General features: G+C 48.4%; 1 protein-coding gene across 2 annotated transcripts; it reads right to left on the bottom strand.

Annotated features, from left to right (window-relative positions):
• Window positions 1–5,155: 5,155 nt before the first annotated feature.
• Window positions 5,156–11,423, bottom strand: LOC310636514 (uncharacterized protein). Of its 2 annotated transcripts, none has more exons than XM_083356433.1 (3): window positions 11,386–11,423; window positions 8,689–8,914; window positions 5,156–7,344 (listed from the first exon to the last, which is right to left on the bottom strand). In XM_083356433.1, exons 2-3 carry the CDS (start codon window positions 8,810–8,812, stop codon window positions 5,873–5,875), a joined length of 1,596 nt encoding a protein of 531 aa, XP_083212559.1. In that variant the 5' UTR covers window positions 8,813–8,914; window positions 11,386–11,423; the 3' UTR covers window positions 5,156–5,872. The 2 variants fall into 2 exon arrangements, with proteins under 2 accessions (XP_083212559.1, XP_083212558.1); XM_083356432.1 differs by lacking the exon at window positions 11,386–11,423 and adding an exon at window positions 10,761–10,890.
• Between the last annotated feature and the right edge of the window lie 511 nt (window positions 11,424–11,934).

Genomic DNA, 11,934 nt, shown 5'->3' with positions numbered 1-11,934 from the left:
TATTATGGAAAAGTAAAAAGTTGGCTCTAAATGCTCTGCTCTATTCTACTTCGACAGAGATCAGAATTCAACGCCTTCTCTTTTCTTTTTCCCTTCTCCCCCTCACTCTTCTTTCCCTTTTCCTTCCCCGCGGTGTCCTATTTGCTTTTGTATTTTTGCATTTTATAATCTCATAAAATGTTATGAATAAAAAAGAAAAGGAAGAAAGACCCCAGAATGCTGGCAAGGTGAAAGGAGAATGAAGAAGAGGATGATCAGCTGCAAGGGATGGATTCAGTACCGTAGTGATGGCTGCACCATTGGAAGACCCAAAGGAGCCAGTTGGGGACAAGAGTGTCTTGGAGTAAATCTCAAGCTATGTAGTTACTAGGGTTAGGACGCTGAGCTTGTCGATCAGAAGGTCAGCAGTTTGGCGGGTCGAATCCCGAGTGCCGTGTAGCAGAATGAGCGCCTGTTACTCGTCCCAGCTTCTGCCAACCCAGCAGTTTGAAAGCACGTAAAAATGCAAGTAGAAAAATAGGGACCACTACGGTGGGAAGGTAACAGCGTTCCGTGCGCCTTTGGTGTCTAGTCATGCCGGCCACATGACCACGGAGACGTCCTCGGACAAGCGCTGGCTCTTCGGCTTTGAAACGGAGATGAGCACCAGCCCCTAGAGTTGGAAACGACTAGCACGCATGTGCGGGGGAACCTTTACCTTTTATGTAGTTACCGATCTGATGACTGATGGATAATCAATCCATCAGTCCCAGGACCCATTCTTTGTATCTCCAGCATAACGTTGTCGAAAAGGATCTTGTTCAACCCAACTGTGGGTACGCTGGCTGAGGAATTCTGGGAGTTGAAGTCCACAAGTCATAAAAGGGCCAAGTTTGAAGACATGGTTTAAAGCAGGGGTCCCCAACCCCTGGTCCGTGGACCAGTACCTGGCCACAGCTTGCCAGCAACCGGTCTGCACAAAAAAGCAAAGCCACATCCATGAGATGCAGGCAGCACACGAAACCACGGACCCTCCAGTCTGTGGAAAAAAACCTCTCAACGGAACCGGTCCCTGGTGCCCAAAAGGTTGGGGACCTCTGATTTAAAGTACAAGTACTCCTTGACTTACAACCCATTCAGAGTTATGACGGCATTGGAAAAAAAATGACTTAGGACCGTTTTCCCCACTTACGGCCATTGCAACATCCCCAGTGTAATGTGATCAAACTTCAGACGCTTGGCAATTGGCTCGTATTTATGACGGCTGCAGTGACTGCAGGAGTGTGTGTGTCATGTGATCACGCTTTGCGACCTTCTGACAAGAAAAGTCAATGGGAAAGCCAGATTCACGTTAACAACGGTGTTACTAACTTAACAGCTGCAGATAATCGCCCGGCCGCCTTGTTTAGGGTGACTCGCTCCCTTCTTAATCAGGAGGTGAGGGAGGATCCCTTGCAGGGTCGTGCCGAGGATTTTAGTCAACATCTGTCGGATAAAATCGCTCGGATTCAGACCGGTTTGGACTCCAGCTGGGCAGAGTCTGGCGAACAGGACGCGGGCGGTCTTGTCAATGTTATCTGGGAGGAGTTTGATTCTGTGACCCCTGATGAAGTGGACAGGATTATGGGGAAGCTGAGTTCCACCACATGTTTATTGGATCCGTGCCCTTCTTGGCTGGTTTATGCAGCTAGGGAGAGGACACGAGGCTGGCTCCAGGCGGTTATATCTGCTTCTTTGAGCGAGGGTTATTTCCCCACCATCTTGAAGGAGGCGGTGGTGAGACCTCTCCTCAAGAAGCCTGCCTTGGACCCAGCTGTATTGAACAACTTTCGTCCAGTCTCCAACCTTCGCTTTCTTGCGAAGGTTGTTGAGAGTGTGGTGGCGCATCAGCTCCCTCTGGTCCTGGATGAAGCGGATTATCTGGACCCTTACCAATCGGGTTTCAGGCCCGGGCACAGCACGGAGACGGCATTGGTCGCTCTGGTGAATGATCTCTGGAGGGCTCGGGATAGGGGATATTCCTCTGTCCTAGTCCTATTAGACCTCTCGGCGGCTTTCGATACCATCGACCATGGTATCCTGCTGCAGCGTCTCAGGAGATTGGGAGTGGGAGGCACGGTTTTTCAGTGGTTCTCCTCCTATCTCCTGGGACGCTCACAGTCGGTGTTGGCAGGGGGGCAGAGGTCGACCCCTAGGACTCTCGCTTGTGGAGTTCCTCAGGGGTCGGTCCTCTCGCCTCTCCTGTTCAACATCTATATGAAACCGCTGGGTGAGATCATTCGTGGTTTTGGAGTTGGGTATCATCAATATGCTGATGATACCCAACTTTTTATTTCGACCCCAAACCACCCCAGTGATGCCCTCGCTGTGATGTCCCGTTGCCTGGAGGCGGTTCGGGTCTGGATGGGGAGGAACAGACTTCAACTCAACCCTGACAAGACTGAGTGGCTGTACATTCCGGCTTCCCGGGACACCTGGGATGTTCCATCTCTTTCTATGGGGGGTGAGCTTTTACCCCCTGTGGATAGGGCTCGCAACTTGGGAGTCCTCCTAGATTCACGACTCACTTTGGAGGATCACATAGTGGCCGTGACTAGGGGGGCTTTTGCCCAGGTTCGCCTGGTGCGCCAGTTGCGGCCCTATCTGGACCGGGAGGCCTTATGTACGGTCACTCATGCGCTCGTGACCTCTCGCCTAGACTACTGTAATGCTCTCTACATGGGACTTCCCTTGAAGACTACTCGGAGGCTCCAACTGGTACAGAATGCGGCCGCGAGAGTTGTCTTGGGAGTTTCCCGGTACTCCCATGTTACACCTTTGCTCCGTGAGCTGCATTGGTTACCAGTTGTCTTCCGGGTAAGGTTCAAGGTTTTGGTTATGATCTTTAAGTCCCTACATGGCATGGGTCCGCGATACCTCGAGGACCACCTGCTGCCGGCGTCGACTCCCCTCCGCCCTGTGCGCGCCCACAGAGAGGGCCTCCTCAGGGTGCCTCCTGTCAAGGAATGTCGACTGGTGGCCCCCAGGGGGAGGGCCTTCTCTGTGGGTGCTCCGGCGTTATGGAACCAACTGCCGGTTGAGCTCCGGATGGCATCAGACCTCCGATCCTTCCGTCGCGGGTTGAAGACCCATTTATTTGAACTAGCGGGTCTGGCCTGATGGGGGTACATGGGTTTTTTATAGGCTTGTTTTATTATTTTTGTTTTAACTTGGGCACTGATTTAATTGTCTTTTAATGTTTGTATTGTTATTTATATTTATGCCCTGTGAACCGCCCTGAGTCCCTTTGGGAGAAGGGCGGTATACAAATCTCAATAAATTAAATTAAATTCATTTAACTGTAGCAGGAGAGGGCGTAAAATGGGGCCAAATTCACTTAACAAATGTCTCACTTAGCCACAGAAATTTGGGGCTCAATTGTGGTTGTAAGTTGAGGACTACCTGTAACCTGATGTTCAAAAGTACAGCTTTGGCTGTCAGTTTTGACAGCCTTCTGGCTTACCCAGATGTATAACCATAATTCAACAGTCTTTATTTTAGTATAACATGTACTCCGGATAATTCTATCACACACACGCATACAGCTGTTGGCGTGTAGAGAAGCAGAGGCACACATACCCAGACACGTTAAGAAACATGCACAAAAACTGACTACAGAGAAGCATGTACATATAGACCAGGGGTCTCCAAATTTGGCTGCTTTAAGCATGGCTGGCTGAGGAATTCTGGGAACTGAAGTCCACAAGTCTTAAAAAGAGCCAAGTCTGAAGACCCCTGATATAGACCCTCAAAGTGGGCATAGCACCCAAACAGGCCAATTGAGAAAGATGACTCAAAGGTAACAATATATTTAAGATGTTCTCCAACCCTCTGAAAATCTGCCCTGTACCCACATAGAGGTAATCCTTGACTTACAACCATTCCAAGTTACAATGGCACTGACTTATGACCGTTTTTCAGCCTTACGACTGTTGCAGCATCGCCATGGTTAGGTCATCAACGTTTGAATGCTTGGCAACTGATTCATATTTATGACTGTTGCAATGTCTTGGGGGGGGTGTCACGTGATCCAACTTTTGCAACCTTTTCACAAGCAAAGTCAATGGGGAAGCCAGATTCACTTAACAACTGTGTTATTAACTTAATAACCGCAGCGATTCACTCAACAGCTGTGGCAAGAAAGGTTGTAAAATGGGGCAAAACTCACTTAACAACTGTCTCGTTTAGCAACGGAACCTTTGGGCTCATTCATGATCGTAGGTCGAGGACCACCTGCATCCTAGGAATCTTATTACAGCTTCTTCTCTTTTGTTCTGATCATCCTACTGCACCCTCTGAATGAACTGCAGATCGGTCGTCCCCAAACTTGGCACCTGTTGCGATTCCTCGCCAGCCAGGGGATCCAGCAGCTGAGTCTGAGGAATCAGATGAGGAGGAGGAGGGGCCTGGAGTGACATTAAGAGTCAGAGGGAGACTCTGGGAGCTCCAAGACTTACAGTCGGACAAGGAGCCTGGCCCCTCTACTCCCGCTCAGGCTGAGACACAGCTGTGCTGGGAGTCTGAGTTGGACAGTGATGAAGCACAGTTGGGACAAATCCAGGATGCATGAAAGCACTGGCAAGAGAAGCGAGTAGGACAGAGGAACGCAATGGGGCGGCTCCAAAGGCAAAGGAGAAGGCATTAGGAAAGCCACGCCTTGGCTGAATTATAAAAGGAAAGGTGTGGGAGGTGCTGGTTGCCAAAGGCAACTGTTCGTATTGAGGATCAAGTTTCTGTGAACTGTGTTTGTTTGCCTTGGACATTGACTCAGGTCTGTGAATAATGAAAAGGGTTGGTTTTTTCCTGCGGTTCCTGCCTGTTTCTTGGAAGAGGGGTTTCTCCTTGTGAACATAACAAGGACTCAACGTAGGCTGGAACAGAACAGTACCTTCTAAAGGTGTGGATTTTCAGCGCCCACCATTCTCAGCCATGGTTGAGCCATCAGGAGGAGTTCCAAGGTTGGGGGAAACCCTCGTCCACCATCAAGTTTTAGCCTAGTGGTTTGGTTTCCTTCCTAGATTTTCTGAACACAGCTAAGAAACACGGACACGTAAGCGTATCAGCGAAGAGAATTCAAGGAACAAGACTTGAAATAAAAACCAAAACGTGTGGGACCTGAAACAGTTATGACGATTAGTGTTGTCCTTCATTTTATTCTCTCTCTCTACGCTCAGTTCTCTACACCCTCCCACTAGTATCCCCAATAATCACCGAGTATGCTTAGTTCTCTCATTCAGCTGTTTGGGAGGTGGGATTTTCCCGTTCCTGGGTATCTCCACCTTCCAAGATTTCTGTCCTTCTTCAAACAGGGATCTTCTGCTGGGCTGAACCTCCCTCTTCCTTCCACAGAGGTGGCGCTACCTTAACTGCAACATTCAGACACTCTGAGCCCGGATGCCTGCGGAGATTCTCTATCATCCAGGTCACCGGTTGTCTCACAGGTGCTGATGACCCATCAGATGACTGCAAAGAACATAAATCCTTCCATTCGCCACCATTCAAGTCAGAACTGAAGAAGCTTCCTTGGATGAGGAGCGAAACGTTTTCAAGGAAAAAAAAAACCAACTCCAGTTGCCTTTTGAAAAAAAAAAAAAACCTTGGAGAGTCTTGAGTGTGAATGATGAAAACAGGAGACTTGGTGCGGCGTCTTCAAGCTCTCCAAAGATCAATCACTAACCACTGTGATGGAGAACATTTTGAAGGGTCCTCCCTGATCTGACAAAACACCTCTCTAGTTCTAGTTCTCTGGCCAGGGCAGAAAATTGGTTGTCCACATCCTGGATCTCTTACGGTGACGGTTCTGATTTCGGCGTGAGTTTTCACCTGTGTGGAGGACGCAAAGCCAAAAACGTACCTATTTTCCCCCTACTTTATGGATTCCCTGATGTCTAATAAGGGTGGATTTGTGGCTAAACCCCTTTCCACATTTGGAGCAAATGTAAGGTTTCTCTTCTGTGTGATTCCTCTGGTGCCTAACGAGGTGATGGCTGTAAACGAAGCCTTTCCCACATTCCGAGCACTCAAAGGGTTTCTCTCCGGTGTGGATTCTCTCGTGCGTCTTCAGCTGCGATGGCCTGTTGAAGCTTTTCCCACATTCTAAACATTTATGCGGCTCCTCGCCCTTGTGGGTTCTCTCGTGATTGTGAAGGCTTGACGTCTGGTTGAAGCTCTTCCCGCACTCGGAGCATCTGTACGGTTTCTCTCCAGTGTGGATTCTCACGTGGACCACCAGGTTTGATTTGAGGCAGAAGCTTTTCCCGCAATCGGAGCATTTGAACGGTTTCTCTCCCGTGTGGATTCTTTCGTGCCTGCCGAGGCTGGCTTTCTCTCCAAAGCCTTTCCCGCAGTCAGAGCATTTATAGGGTTTCTCCTCCATCGGCATTTTCCCTTCCGGGAGGTGAGTCTGGTGATGCTTCATAAAGTAAGAGATTTGCCTGAAGCTTTTCCCACAGTCTGGACACTTATACGGCTTCTCTCCGGTATGAGTCCTCTCGTGTTCTTTCAGGTTTCCGGCCTGGCTGAATCTTTTCCCACAGTCGCAGCATTTGTAGGGTTTTTCTCCAGTGTGAGTCCTTTGGTGGGCGATCAGGTTAGAGCTGGTGCTGAAGGACTTCTGACAGCCTGAACATTTATACGGCTTCTCGCCCGTGTGAAACCTGTAATGGGTAGCCAGCTCGGAGTTCTTTCTGAAACTTCTCCCGCAGTCCAAGCAAGTGTACGGTCTCTCACCGGTGTGGGTTTTCTCGTGTTCTTTCAGGGACCCAGATCGGCTGAACCTTTTCCCACAGTCCGGGCATTTGTAGGGTTTCTCTCCCGTGTGGGTTCTTACGTGCAAAACGAGGCTTCCTTTGTGGCTGAAGTTTTTCCCACAGTCAGGACACACGAAGGGTTTTTCCCCGGTGTGGATTCTCACGTGCGCAATGAGGTTGCCTTTTTGGTCAAAGCTCTTCCCACAATCCAAACACTTGTACGGTTTCTCCCCAGTGTGGATTCTGTGGTGTCTAATCAATTTAAAGTGGGCGTTGAAGGACTTCTTACAGTATAAGCACTGGTATATGGCCTGCTCGTCTTGAGCGGTGCTGCAGACCGAACTCTTCTCACGTTCACATGCACGGAGTCCCTCCTGGCTGGGGAGTTCACTTCCCCAGGAAGAAACAGAGTTAGTTGCGATCTTTTCCAGACAGTACCCCTGATGCCTCCACAGTTCTTGGGCACCTTTCACGGGTTCTTTGTGCACAACATTGCTGCACCCGTTCTCTTCAGCTGCCCCTTCCTCAGGTTTCCATTGATGGTCCTCACCTTTTACCTCAGACACGTAGCTTTTGCCTGAAAGAATAAAGCAGAGACTTTTTAAAAAAAAATAATTACAGAATGTCAGTTGTCACCTTATGCTTGCTTGTGTGCTTCACTACCATGTGGTGATAGTCTGCCATGAACTCTGGAGAAGGGAGAGGGGAGGGGGTGATGCTTGGGGGAAAGCAAAAGTAATTGCTGTATCTGCCCAAGATGCTGCTTCAAGGTCACCCAGCTGAGAGAAGAAAGTATCCCCTGTCAAATTTGGAAGCCCAGTTTTGCTAGTGCGACAGACGTTGCTTCTCAACTTGCCAACAAACTCGGGGGGAGGGGAGAGGTTGGAAATGCAAGACTTCAGAGGTCAAAGAAGCAGACTGTGGGAATCAAGGATAACAGCCAGGTGTCTGGCGAGCCCAGAGATGCTCTCTCATAACAAAATTTTCCAACTTGATTGGGCAACGTGACCTGATCCAGAGGGAGAAGGAAGAAGTTAATGCTTTTGGGACGGGACCAGCCAGAGCTGGTTTTACTTTCATATGTGCCAATATGGTGTACTCAATAAAGCTTTGCCTTAAGAGATCAGAGAGTCTCGAAGGTGGTTGCTTGGTTGGGTTCGCCAGTCAGAACTTTGACAAGTCCATTCTGAAAACATCTTGCTTGAACCTGATTGGTCGGGGGGGAGACAGAATCAGTGATGGGAGGCAGTTAAGTGAGGGAAAAGTTGAACTTAGGGATTTTGGTGCAAGATTCTCAGCTCCGGCTATGCACTACTGTAATATACTATACCAGGGGTAGGCCACCTTGGCTCTTTTATGACTCGTGGACTTCAACTCCCAGAATTCCTGAGCCAGCATGGCTCAGCTTAGAAACCTCTCCCTTTCCCCTCAGCACGGCTGGCTCAGGAATTCTGGGAGTTGAAGTCCACGAGTCATAAAAGAGCCAAGGTGGCCTACCCCTGCACTATACATTATACCTTTCTCAACAAGCGGAGCCAAGGATCCTTTCTATTTAGAGGTTCAAGTGCTGACAGATCTGACACAGATAGTCCTCGACTTATAACAGCAACTGGAATTTCTGTTGCTAAATGATGCAGTCTTACAGCATAACGACATGACTTAGCGATGACAATCCCCACAGTCCTGGTTGCTGACATCAACCAAATCCCACGGTTGTTAGGCACGGCAACTTCCTCTCAGCTTCCCACAACCAAAGTCAGTGGGGAAGCCAGCATGAAGTTGCAAGGCCCAGGCCAATAGGCATTTCCAACAATATACAGCCACCCAGAGTCATCTATTTGAGATGGGTGGCCATTTAAATTAAAGGAATACAACATTGCTTCTCTAACTTAAGATCATCTATGGATTTTTTTTCCCTCACCTTCAGGATCTTTGGTCTGGTCAAATGTGATGGTTTCCTCTTCCTTTTTAACTCCATCTGGGTCAAAAAGAACAATGCCAGCCTGCAACTTCTGCAAATCTTCCTTTTGACTCATCCTGGACATCTGAACATCTTCATGGAAAATTCTTTTGGAAAGAGGTCACCAGTTTTTCATTCGGCCTGTTCTCAACTTCTTTGGGAGGGCCGTTATTTCACCTATGGCTTCCTAATCAACGACAGGCAAAATTTCTCATCAATGACAGGCAAAACTAAGAGAAGTATTCCCGCAAATATTGCCCCCGGCCACGCCAGACCACCGTGCCCATCAACCTCACCAAAAAGGCAACACCAGCAATAACGGTGCTGTTGGAATAACGGGAGTTTACAATCCCAACAAATTGCCAAAGGGACGATTAGCTGAGATTGATGGAAGCATAACCTTATTTCATTCCGCATATTGTCTGGGAATTCTGGAAGTTGGGGGGGGTTTTCCCCAAATATTTGGAGACAGCAGGTTAAGAGAGGCTACATCAGACTCTTTCAGCTAATAGACAGATAGTCTTCACGTTACAACCGCAACCGAGTCCAAAATTTCTGCTGCTTAAGCGAGACCTTCCTTAAAAGTGAGTCTTGCCCCATTTTACGACTTTCCTTGCCACATTTGTTAAGTGAATCGTTGCATTTTGTGAAGTTATTGACATGCTCATTAAGCGAATCCGGATTCCGGATTGACTTTGCTTGTCAGAAGGCCACCAAAGGTGATCCTGGGACACGGCAACTGTCATAAAATACGAGCCCGTTGCCAAGCCTCTGAACTTTCATCACGTGACCATGGGGATGCTGCAACGGTCGTAAGGGTGAAAAATGACCGTAAGTCACTTTTTTCCAGTGCCGACGTGACGTTGAACGGTCAGTAAATGAATGGTTGTAAGTTGAACACTACCTGTAATATGATGATGGGTGGAGTGAAGGAGTATTAGAGGGGTTCGCACAAGTCAAATCATAGGTTGTAATGTGAGCCTTGGTGGAGCAGTGGGCTAATGCCTCCTTAAGTAACACCAGCTGCCTGCAATTAGTGCAGGTTCGAGTCCCACCAGGCTCAAGGTTGACTCAGCCTTCCATCCTTCCGAGGTAGGTAAAATGAGGACCCAGATGGTTGGGGGCAATTAAGCTGACTTTGTAATAGTGCCGCTTGGGGGAGGCCGAAAGCCCTAATAAGCAGGCATATACATAGAATGAAGGCTATTGCTAAGCACATTGGTTTGTGCTTAAATTGTAAGCCGCCCTGAGTCTTCGGAGAAGGGCGGGATATAAATGGGATTAAAATATATATATATGTGGGAATGACCTTGGGAGAACAGGAGAAACACTGGCTGCCAGGGCAACGGTCTCAGAAGAGGCAGCTCAGGCCTCAGATGATGGAACACGCGGGAAGCATTTCAATTTCCAGAGAATAAAAACTGAGAAGGGGACAAATACTTTCAGTCTTGCAAGATTCTCTTAACTATATAGTTCAGGGGTAGGCAACCTTGGCTCTTTTATGACTCGTGGACTTCAACTCCCAGAATTCCAGAGCCAGCCATGCTGAGGGGAAAGGGAAAGGTTTCCAAGCTGAGCCATGCTGGCTCAGGAATTCTGGGAGTTGAAGTCCACGAGTCATAAAAGAGCCAAGGTTGCCTACCCCTGGCCTAGGCCGCTTTATGACTCGTGGACTTCAACTCCCAGAATTCCAGAGCCAGCCATGCTGAGGGGAAAAGGAGGTTTCCAAGCTGAGCCATGCTGGCTCAGGAATTCTGGGAGTTGAAGTCCACGAGTCATAAAAGAGCCAAGGTTGCCTAACCTCACAATACAGGTAGTCCTCAACTTATGACCTCAACTGAGCCCAACATTTCTAAGCGAGACAGTTGCTAAGTGAGTTTCGCCCCATTTTACGACCTCTCTTGCCACACTTGTTAAGTGAACCACGGCAGCTGTTGAGTTAGTAACTCGGTTGTTAAGTGAATCTGACTTCCCACTGACTTTGCTTCTCAGAAAGTCACCAAAGGGGGATCACGTGACACAGACCCACATACCCCAGGACATTGTAACCGTCATAAATATGCCACCGTAATGTCGGTCACTAAACAAACTGTTGTAAGCCGAGGACTAGCTGTAAAGTAGAACTGATTCATCTGGGTGTGCTTCTGACCTGGACTACCTCACAAGGCCGATGTAGCCCAAGCCACAAACAGAGAGGAAGTTACAGCAAAACAAACGAAGGATATTATTATGGTGTGAAGTATGACAAGTGAGCCCAGCCGCTTTCTGCTGTCCCAGGTTTCGGACAAGGCTGTTTTCACAGTCTGTAGGGAGAAGATCGCGGGTTCAAATCAACACCACAAGCATGCTTCCGAACCAAACGAACCGTTCCCACGATCCTGTTTGCCTGGGTCCTACTAAGCAGGTCACCTTTGAGCATCCCTGTTCCGCAATTCATTCAGCCAAGTGGCCAAGCGCTAAACGATCGGGGACTACAGCTCCCATCACCCCCGTGGCCGATGGGTTGTTGATCTTCGGCTCTCTCACTCCCTCTGACACACGCACGCCTCTCCGCTCCCGCTCGCTCTACCCAGCCGCCTCCCCGCTCCGGCTTCTTTCTCTTTCCCTCCCGCGGGCTCCATCTTCCCTTTGTGCAAAGGCGAAGAAGCCTCGGCTCACCTTCGCCAGGCTGCGGGCGCCAGGCAGCTCGGCCACGCCCACACGCCCCCACCCCACCCCCGGAGAAGCAGGAAGAGGGAGGAGCCACCTTCGTTATACTCCGCCGCTCTCAAATGCCGGGGGGCTCTCTAGGAACCGAGGCTCGTTGAATTTAACCCTTAAGGGTTATATATCATTTTATATATCTATATATCTATATATCTATATCTATCTATATCTATATCTATATATATATATATCTATATATCTATCTATATATCTATATCTATCTATCTATCTATCTATCTATCTATCTATCTATCTATCTATCTATCTATCTATCTACACAAACACACACACACACACACACACACACACACACACACACACACACACACACACACACCGCCCTTTCCCAAAGGACTCAGGGCGGTTTACAGGGTATTTAAAAGAAAATCAATACAAAAGTTAAAAACAAATTTAAAAAGATTAAATGAGACCCTGAGAAAAATAAAAACCCAGTTAAGATTAAAAATTAAAAAATTCTCAGCCTGGGCCAGAGAGCTCGAA

The sequence above is a fragment of the Vipera ursinii genome (genome assembly GCF_947247035.1).
Source record: "Vipera ursinii genome assembly, chromosome: 2".
Classification (NCBI taxonomy): domain Eukaryota; kingdom Metazoa; phylum Chordata; class Lepidosauria; order Squamata; family Viperidae; genus Vipera; species Vipera ursinii.
The sequence above is the reverse complement of the archived record's forward strand: the minus strand, read 5'-3'. Positions and strand labels throughout refer to the sequence as shown.

Coding starts and splice junctions, on each gene's coding strand:
- LOC310636514 (XM_083356433.1), bottom strand. CDS start 8,812: ATGTCCAGGATGAGTCAAAAGGAAGATTTGCAGAAGTTGCAGGCTGGC. Junction 7,345..8,688: donor CCAGACCAAAGATCCTGAAG/GTGAGGGAAAAA, acceptor TTATTCTTTCAG/GCAAAAGCTACGTGTCTGAG.